Source organism: Hoplias malabaricus, chromosome 7, assembly GCF_029633855.1.
Source record: "Hoplias malabaricus isolate fHopMal1 chromosome 7, fHopMal1.hap1, whole genome shotgun sequence".
NCBI classification, from domain to species: Eukaryota; Metazoa; Chordata; class Actinopteri; order Characiformes; family Erythrinidae; genus Hoplias; species Hoplias malabaricus.
The window spans coordinates 27,398,173-27,409,069 of NC_089806.1; the positions used below are offsets into that span (position 1 = coordinate 27,398,173).

Consider the following 10,897-nt stretch of genomic DNA (forward strand, 5'->3'; position numbering starts at 1 on the left):
AAAGTCTTAGTTTTTAACTTGGAAGCAACTCTATCCATTCTGTTGAATGCAATGGTGCAGTGCAAGACTACAACTAAGATTTGCATTTTGACTTTCAAGTTTTTATTTTGCCCAGTTGACCGCTGAATGTACTGTCAATGACTGAGGTCAAAAATGATCAAATGATGACTCAAGGGACTACCACCTGATAACTGCATTTCCCTTTGTCTTATACATGTTTGGATATATTAAAGGCAATTAAGCTCTTTAATTTAAATTCATTTTAATTCATTTTAAATAAGAGGTGATTATAAAAATCCAAATCTGCATACATAGAATTACTGCATAGATCTTATTTAAGTGCCACAATATTTAGATGTTTAAAAGGTTATTGTAATTGAAATCTGTCAGAAATGTGCTCTCAGCTTCCTGATAAAAATGGTCAAATTCAAGAGTGTCCTTAGTTTTAGCCGGGACCAAATACAGGCTCGAAATCCTTTTCCACTAATATTCTCTCTTTAAATTAGAAATTGTAGGCTCAGCAAAGTTTCCACTTCATGAACTCCTCAGCAGTGTGTTGTGCATGTGGGAACTCAGTCTAATTGGAGAGCGGAATAACTGCTCTGAAGAAGTACTCACTGCTCTATCCTTGTTGATTACCTATTAGCTTTAGCTTTTAGCTATTAGCTTTTGATTATGTCCTGTTTAAAAACTGCCATTACCTAGACACCAAAGTAAATAAACAGACAATGTTTAATACAAACATAAATTTTGAATGAGGATCTAGTTGCAAACATTTAAAGATGAGCCACAATCTCAGACTCAGCTCTTTCAATTTTTTTTACCTGATTATTCTTGAAACGTTTGCAGTCTGAAGAATCACAGCAAACATGACAAAGTGACTCTCCAACCAAAATTAAAATAATCAATTCATCTGTTGAAGTCAGGCCTAATTATTTTTACCCCCAAAAGCAGAGTTGATACACAAATCAAATCAATGTTTACTGATCACATACATAAAATTACATGGTACAACTAGCAGTGAAATGTTTTGATGACTCTGTTCCATGGGAAAAAAAAAGCAAAAAGATAGATAGATAGATAGATAGATAGATAGATAGATAGATAGATAGATAGATAGAGAATAGAGCACAAATAAACATAAAATGAGGTAAAGATACATATAGAGATAATGGTACCATTTAAAAATAAAACTAAACTTATAACAATTTATAGATTGTTTAAAATCTGTTTAATAAATGCTATTAATTAATGTTATTAATTGTAAACACATTAAAGGTCATTAATAATAATTTGTAACACAGAGCTAGAAAGGACAACAGTAACATGATGTTTGCCAAGTAGTGAAAGCATCAGATAACTTACTAAATATGTCAAAGAAAAGATGAAATCTGACTGAAATCTACACTGAAATCTGAGTATGTGAAATTGCTCGTTTCATATGTTAAGGTGCACCAAATAATTAATACCTAAAACTACAGTCTGTTGGTAGATAATTAATTTAACTTGGTTGTTAAATGGTTAACGTATTAACAGATATGTAATAAAGTTGACTGGCTTAATGTTGACTGATGGAGCAGACAAAGTAAGACCAGTATCCAGCAAGATCTGAGTTCTAAATATGTAAATGGTGGGGGTTCACTATTTGGCAAAGAGCAGGTCACTGTTGCCCTTTCTATCTATAATATAATGTGCAATTATTTGTCATTGTGCAACATACAACAAAATGTGTCTTCCACATTTAACCCATCTGTGGCAGTGAACACACACACACACACACTGTGTATATATATATATATATATATATATATATATATATATATATATATATATATATATATATATATATATCACTGTGCTGAAGTCTTAGGCACCTAAGATAATTATATATATATATATATATATTTAAACAATGTAAAATAAATAATTGTATAAAGTTATATATAATCACAGTAAATACAATGTTTTGTTCAGATTCTCCTTGATTGCATGAATTTGTTAAATCAACAGCACGCATTATTTAAAATCATTATTAACCGGTAAATCTAGGTATTGGATGAAAACCTCAAATAATATGGACTGCCACAGGGAGAGATTTGGAAATAGCTAAACCAACACATTCACACAGAGAATATCACACTTACTGGAATAATGTTGTTTGTTTTTACGCTAATGTTGGGTGTTATTTGTTGTTTATATATAGCTTTTTAAATCTCAATCTCTGGTGCCTAAACCCTTTGCACAGTACTGTATATATGTGTGTGTGTGTGTGTGTTTGTGTATAGATGAGATATAGACATTGCATTAGGCATATCCTTCCTCAGTCTGGTCTAATGTTTATGTAATATAATAATATTGTACTTCCTTCCTTATCAGTCCTTTATTATCTTATTAGTGTCAGGTGATCTCAAGAAAAACAACTATTCTAGACCAGAAGTCATCCACCACCATTCACCCCCTCCCCAACAACCCAGCCTAACTCTTTGGATGGGTCTTCTGGAAAAATTGAAAAGATGGAATCTACCTCTCGGGAAAGTACATCTAGAGCAGGAGAGTTGGTATGAGACTGTCTGCAAAGACTGGACCTTCTGTTATGTCACCCACACCTTGTTAGTTAGTAGCTCAGCAGTTCATTCATTCATTCATCATATATAACCAATACAATTTTTCTTCTTCAGGGTCACAATTGGATGAAGTTTAATAACATAGCGGATCGAGACTTTTTTTTTTCTTTTTTACTATTTACTGACACAGTGTGAGTTGCAAACACATTATACAGGTTTTCAAGGCGCATACAAACTGGAGAACTAGCAAATGGTGAGGAAACATTTTATAAAAAGTATGTATTTTTAAATTACAATTGTGGACTTTGCCTTTAATTTATTAAGTCTGTTCTTGTACTAAACTTAAGTCCCAAACCTGAATCACTAATAGCTCGGTTTAAGCCTTAACCTGGGTCCAGGAAACTACATAGATACATTCATGCGCAGACACAATTTTAAAGCTTTGACCTTGCACCTGCCTTCCTCTCTTCTCCTCATGAACCATAATAAGGTCCTCTGACTTATGTCTTTTAGCTGTTCTTATTTTTTGGCTCTCCACACTGTAAACATCTTTCTGTAAATTGTAAATTACTGGCAGCACAGAGACAAGTATACAGTAATGTAAATTAATCATTTATAAACTGTTATTTTAGTTTACAGTGTGATACTATATTATTACGTATCTTAGGCAGGTATTTTAGTATTATTTCCTCAACTTTCTGGAATTTTCTACCCTCATCTTTTTTTGCTTTTCTATCACTCTTTCCATCTTCAAAGCTCAGCTAAAACCTCTAGAAATCTCTTTACTGAATATTTTCTCTCCCTCTTGGATGATCCATGGATAATAATGGATAATGTGCAATTATTCATCATTGTACAACATACAACGAAATGTGTCTTCTGCATTTAACCCATCTGTGGCAGTGAACACACACATACACACACACATATTAGTGCACTAGGGGCTGTGAACACACACCCAGAGCAGCGGGCAGCCATCCCCGGATGCCCAGAGAGAAGTTGTGGGTTCAGTGGCTTGCTCATGGGCACCTCAGCTGTGGATGGAGGGTGGGGAGCAGTGCTCTTCCATCACTCACACCACCCCCAATTTTCCTGCTTGTCATGGAAATCGAACCAACTTTTCAGTGCTAACATTTTCCCTCTTCCCTCAGACACTGTAAAGCAAACTTGGGTGTGTGAAAGTCATTATACACATACAATATTAGGGTTCTGAGCACTACAGTTATGTTAGGATTTTTATCATTTGTATTCCTTATATGTTTTCTTCCTTAAATGGAGTCCACAGACCAAAGCAACTTTAGATGCAATTTTGACAAGACTAATCGTAAAAAGTAAGTACATTTTCTTGACAAAAATTACAGAATTTTCGGTTGTTTTACAAAAGGTAAAATTACTTTTGTTGCTGAGATATCACTGTCAAATAGCCTGCATAAAAACATTGTTATTAATACATTCATTATGTATACATGCAAGAAAATATGTAAGTAAAGACTTGGTCAATAGGTATAGTCCCACTCACGCTATTCAGATATTAGAACTCAGTCCTATCGTCCCTATGGTAGCGCTTTTGCAAAGTGAAACGCTTAAAGGTACATTTCTGCTACCCCGTGTGACGTAGAAACAAAATGTTTTTATTTTTGTTATTATTTGTGAATATTACTGTACAAGCTTATTTTTGACGCTTTTTGACTCCGCATTGAATAGAGCCCCCTAGTGGACTATTTTGTTTAATGCGTGTAAAAATAATATAAACACCCCAAATTAAGAATAAATATTGGCGCAATTCACTCTATTATGGTTTCACGCTCTGTTTCACTATTAAACGCCTTTCTTAAAGCGAATTGGCAATAAATCCCTATTCTTTGTAATTAAATCAGTGGATCGCAGTTAATTTCACACACATCTCCAGTGTGTTCTTCTGTAATCTGTTCTTATCATTTCACTCTTGACACACCCGGTTCTAATGCGCCCTAATCAACGCTCCCCTCCCTTTAATTTTACTGTCAGCCTCCGCCCCCCAAGTCCGTCTGTTGCTCTGCATAATTTGTCTGCCCCCACACACACCTCACTGCAACTAGCCTAAATAAAACCTCCCCTTTGGGTTTCAGGTTCACAAACCACATTTAATATAATATAAATAAATGTATATATATTCAAAAAACCTTGAACATTAGGATTATGTTACCTGCTCTTCACATTTAAATAATACTGTAGTCCTCCATTTTCAGTGTGCTTTAGATCTGCATTTAATGTTTTTAATACCATTGTGGCAGTTCAATATTTTTTTCTGACACATGGCCTCGGGCAATAGCAATAGCTACAGTCTCTGTCTTTACAAATACAAGGTGGATCAACAAGGCAGGTGTGTCTAATTGAGTGGACAGTGAGTGGACACCGCGTTTAAAAACTCCTGGAGCACTGCTGTGTCTGATCCACTCGTATGAATTTAATGCGACAAAATGCTTTAAATGTATTTTATTTAAAATAATACTTCACTCCAAGAAATATTGTAACAATTAGGATTGAATACGTTCATCCTAAAACGTCATCTTCTGAATATATAGTGGACCTATAAAATCTCTACATAGGCCTAGGTGTCACCGTTGATTTTCCTGTGATGAAGTGCACCATTTAAAAAGAGAAAAAAAAGTAAATAAATACAACGGAGATTTTTTTTGTCTTGAAAGCCACCGGTCTATGAGGCATCTATCCGTGGTTCTGAATGTTTTCAGGTAGGCGCTGATCTCAAGACAACTCTTTATATAAGAAGAAAAGTGAGGACGATCAGGAAATATAAACGGAGCCAGGTTTTTAAACTCTTGTTCTGCCCCGTTGTTCAGTGATAACACGCGCGGTGAGTGCTTTATTCCACGCACTGATGGGGTTGATATTAAGAGACAAACACTCTCAGTCTCGTTCCTTGATTAAACAATAAAATATGTCTGTAAAGCTACTGGACCTTTTTATAAGTGAATGACTGAAAAAAAGGTTTATAAAACAGTCAAGGTGTGTGTGTGTGTGTGTGTGTGTGTGTTTAAATTGTCTCTCGTTTTATATTAGTCTTGTGCTCTGTTCCACTGTGGTCGTTCGTCAAGAACTGTCCAAAATCAACCGAAGCATGAAAATTAATTTATACACACACACGCGCGCGCGAAGCAAAGAAACGCGGCACTGCCTACGTTTAACACATTGCAGACACCCATTCTCTCTCTCTCTCTCTCTAATCTTCAAAAAACACGTATTCGTTCCATAAACACACACTCATTCAATGCTTTAATTCCAGTCTAAATTGTTTGTGCATATGAGAGAGTGTGTGTGTGCTTGTACTCTCCACAATGTCTCTGCTGCAGTGTCTGTGTCTCAGAGTCACTGAACTGACTGGTCCACAATATCATCACACACACACACACACACACACAAACACCCTCGATAAACCACTTAATATAAATGTTGTTAATTTAACCAAAATCCGTTATGTCGTTTAAAAAAATTCAAACAAAAACTAAACAAACAATAACCCATCTAGACTATACGAATTACACAGGGCTAATCCAAATAAATATAAATAAATGTATAACAACATAAACGATTATCATTATATCACGGAATATATAAACGTTGTTTTTTTAACTGTTGTTTACTCTAAGACATTCCCGCGCTGTTGCAACTGGGAGATTGGTATCGAAGATGAAACTGTTCCCTGATTTTAACGGAAATGACATAAATGACAACTCTCAGGAACCTGATAAACGCACAAATAACTTCTACACGTTTAAACACGTTCTTTCTGTGTTGGTTAAACTCCTATATACGTATGTTTAAAGAACTGCGTTAAAATAGTTTAAGTCAGACCCTTTTCTCCTCGGTATAGAATATTTTTGCTTAGGGTGCAGTTGTGTTGGTAGTACACTAGAGCTCAAATGCAGAGGGAAAAAAATCAGTTTACCTCTTCAGTTTCAAGGAGTACATTTTGGCGCTTTTTTCGTTGATAAGGTGAGATTTTTCAGAGTTCGTCGGGGGCTCCATCTCCTCCGCAGCTCTACTTCTCTTAGCGGTGTATCGAGATAAACCACCAAGAAAGAAAAACGGCAGATGCGTAGATTTATAAACGAATTAAGATGGACTGAGAAGATTCACGAGCACTGCAACATTTTAAATCAGGAAACGAAGAATCCTCCAATCCATATTCACCAGTGAAAAGAGCAAAACATAATCACGTCCCTTCAGATCAGAGAGAGGAGTGTGTGTGCGAGACAAGTGGGTGAGTGTGTGTGTAGAGAGGTAGTGCGTATGGGGAGAGGGGCGGGGGGCGACGCTTGCTTGACAGGACAGGGCCAGAGATTACGTGTAGTTGGTGGTTTTATATTAAAAATGTATAAATATTGATATATTTGTTTTAAATAATAGTTTGGTTAACAAGGTTAAACAAAGTGTAACAATAAATATCACAATGTGTTTTTAAAATTCAGGGAAAAAGTAAAAAAAAAGTTACATTATATCTTTGCATTAAGTTAAGAGCTTAAACAATTGTTCAAAATATGACTTGTGGAATGTTCCAGATATTTGAGTGAATATGCTCAGGCTATAATGTTGAGGAAATATTTAAAGTTGCCCTCTTCAAACGCCACATAGTGCAATTTCTGCAGTGCTGAGCATGGAGTAGCAAGGACAAAGCCCCTTTTCTCCCCATTACAGGTAAAAGAACCATCTCATTGATTTTAAATCTGAAAAAAAGCAGACATAAAAGGTGTTCAGATCAGCAGGGAAGGAGGCATCTTTGTTGTTTAGGTGCTCACTTTGATCTCAGAGTCAGTGAATGCTTGGATTACTTGCCACATATGTCAGATATCAGAGTTGGCCTTGAAGCAGGCTGCATTTTTTTACAACAGTAAGCGGGTCATTGGTTGTTTCTATTTTATACATAACCCAGTCTGTATTCTTAAAACAATCCTGTAACACTAGCTGTTGCTATGGGCTTTATGTGTGATGTGGTCACATTTATTGAATAGATGCAAGGGTGATGCTGTAGGGCAAACTCAGACATTCACTCAAACACTCACAACTATGGACAATTTAGTACAGGACTGTGGGGGGAAACCCACACAGACACATGAAGAACACATCAAACTCCTTACAGACAGATGTCTGAGGTGGGGCTCAGACCCACAACCTCAGGACCCTGGAGCTATATGACAGCAACACTAGCTGTTGCACAATGGGGGTGTCCAAACTTTTTTTCAAAGGTGGCTGAACTGGATCATATCAAAATTCTTAAGGGCCAGTCTCTCTTTCCAAATATATTGAATAACTGGAGGGCGGCATGGTGGTGCAGCAGGTAGTTTCGCAGCCACACAGCTCCAGGCATGTGGAGATTATAGGTTCGAGTCCTGTCCCAGGTCTGTGAGGAGTTTGGTGTGTTATCCGTGTAGGTTTCCTCCGGGTGCTCTGGTTTCCTCTTACAGTCCAAAAAACACACATTGGTAGGTGTATTGGCAACTCAAAAGTGTCCATAGGTGTGAATGTGTGGCCCTGTGAAGGACTGATACTCCCTCCAGTGTGTGATCCTGCCTTGTGCCCAGTGATTCTGGGTAGGCTCTGGACCCATCGCGACCCTGAACTGGATAAGTGGTTACAGAAAATGAATGAATTAATGAATGAATATATTGGGAAATTCATAAATTATTCAAAATATGAAAAACACAAATTTACAAAACATTCATTCATTCATTATCTGTAACCGCTTATCCAGTTCAGGGTTGCGGTGGGTCCAGCCTACCTGGAATCATTGGGCACAAGGCGGGAATACACCCTGGAGGGGGCGCCAGTCCTTCATTTACAAAACAGTTTATATTTATTAACTTCAATTTCATTTTAGAGCATTAACTGCTGCAAGATATCAAAAAAGTGAAAAATCCAACATTTTACTGCATACTTCCCTCTCTTGAAATGGCCGGTTCTCACTGTCAGCTTTAGGGTTTTTTTTTTTTTTTTTTTTGCTACAGCCATCACCAAATCTTGTGTGAATTACAGAACTATTCGATTTATTCAAAGTTAGAATTAGGTTTCTCATTCTACATCTGAACTGTAGGCACGAAACATGATCTATGTTATATCATGCACAGATTTGCAGTTAAAATTATTGGCAAAAAATGCATGCTATATACCCTCTGGCCAGTTGTTTGAACTGTGGATTTTTATCCAGACCTCTCTAAATTGGACTGGATTAAATTGAGAGCCTGTAATTAAATTATTATCAAAAACCTGTTGAATTTAAAATCAATTTGGCTAAAAGTCAATAAAGGAATGTTTGATCAAATTCATAAAACTGATCAGTATATAATTTCTAAAACAGCATGACTGAACTGGTTTGAATCAGATTCTTAGGGCTGCTAAAATGCTAATTAAGATAATTATTTTTGCAAACTATTTTTAAAAATTTTTTGGATAAATCTAGGATATATTTTCAAAACAGGTTGCTTTTCAATAGTAATCAAAATAATGTTTACATATGTAACCAGTTTAGCTGGCGGCCTCATGTTTTTAAACGTTTTGTCTCAGGTGAAACTGAGAACTGAAACTCACAATTACTTTATCCAAATTCAAAAATAAAATAATAGGAACAGTTTAGCAACCTTTTTAAAGTTAACTGCATTTGACAAGCCAGGTTAAAGAAACACTAGGTAAGACTTGCATTTTTTGCTCCTGGGTCTCCCCCTAGTGTAATCAATATTTACACTGTACTGAAATCAATGGGGAAAGGGGTGGTTTCCTACCCTCCTTCAAAAATTACATTTTTACATACAGTTTCTGCTGTGCTAAACCCAAAGCAGCAATGACAGAGGCTCTATTCTTGCTTTTACAGTTCAGTGGAGCATCAGAATGATTCTGAAACTGTAATTCTAAGACTAAAAATTTACATAGTGTTCCTTTAAACTGCCGCATTGACAATTATTTATCCATTAAAACACAAGAGCAATTAAAAACTAGGCAAGCCTAGTTTTGCTGGACCACCATTAGCAATACAGCCATTGTCACAGAGGTGTTTTTGGCATTTCAAAAACAGGAAAGCCCAAAATGCATACCCTGGTCTGGAGAAGCTCTGATGCATCATGTCTATGTCTTCATTTGCAAGTGGCTTATATTATATATAAGCAGTCCTCCTCTCACGTGTGGTTATACATGTGTAAATGTTGCCAAGTTTCAAGCCGTTCTGCTGAGCTTGTGAACTAACTAATACTGCGCCAAGGCTCTGGCCAATGCGCATGGTGTCTCGACAAACACAGCCCCAGAAACACACACAAAGTGGAGTGTGTTCCAGTTTTATTTCCTATTATTGAGCCACAGTTTGTGTTGAAGGACCTACTGTTCTTTGGTTCCATCTGGGAAATAATCTTCTGGTTCGTGAACATGTTGCTGTTGAAAATTACATATAATTTATTCATTAATAAAGTTCATGAAGAAAAAAAAGCAAAGCCAAAATGAAATTCGAAAGTTCATTCACTCACACCTATGAACACATTTGAGTAGCCAGTCCACCTACCAACATGTGTTTTGAACAATGGGAATAAACCCGAACACCCAGAGGAAACCCACATGGATATTTTGAGCGAGCAAGGAGATTTCTGCGCGCTAGCTCCACACTTGCAGCCATTACAAAGTGCCTCAGATTCAGCCAATCAGAAACGATAAATGACAAAGGTAATTTCTGTTTGGTTGGTTTGACCGCCAAATGGGTGGGACATACGGTCCGGAGATAAGTAAATAGGCGGATACCGGCGAGTGGGAGGTTATGGTTAGGGGGAAATCTGACAATTGGAACAACTGTAACGCCATATCTAATCAGCATCTTTATATGTCACACCTGTGAGGTGGATGGATAACCTCGGCAAAGGAGAAGTGCTCACTAACGCAGAATTAGACAAATTTGTGAACAATATTTGAGAGAAAAAGGCGTTTTGTGTACATAGAAAAAGTCTTAGATCTTTAGACAATGAAAAAAGTTGTTTCTCATTTAATGATTTGTTTTTATTATTTATTGATATACTTTATTTATTTATTTATTTATTTTGCTCTTATTAACTCACCGCTTTTCACTTTTTAGTGATAATCTGAATGTTAGGTTTAGGAATATGCCGGATTTTACTGGAGTCAAGCTATCCGCACTTTGGAAACTGACGGTCAAGCCATCCGCACTTCAAATCCGAATGCACGTATAGGCGCGTCATTACGGTTTTTCATTGCGGAGAACACCACGTCCGCTTTGGGACAGATAGAGAGTCTGAAACCCGCGTTTGAGTAGCGATGTCTCTGTTAATAAATAAATGCACGCAATG

General features: G+C 36.6%; 1 protein-coding gene across 1 annotated transcript in view; it reads right to left on the reverse strand.

Moving 5' to 3' along the window:
- The window catches only part of slc30a2 (solute carrier family 30 member 2), a 28,280-nt gene extending 18,095 nt beyond the window's left edge, over positions 1–10,185 (reverse strand). Inside the window, exons 1-2 of the mRNA XM_066677380.1 lie at positions 10,105–10,185; positions 9,647–9,977 (exon numbers count right to left, since the gene is read on the reverse strand). Coding sequence (XP_066533477.1) covers positions 9,647–9,675 — 29 coding nt within the window. The 5' untranslated portion in view covers positions 9,676–9,977; positions 10,105–10,185. The remainder of the gene's footprint in view (positions 1–9,646; positions 9,978–10,104) is intronic.
- Positions 10,186–10,897: the final 712 nt, after the last annotated feature.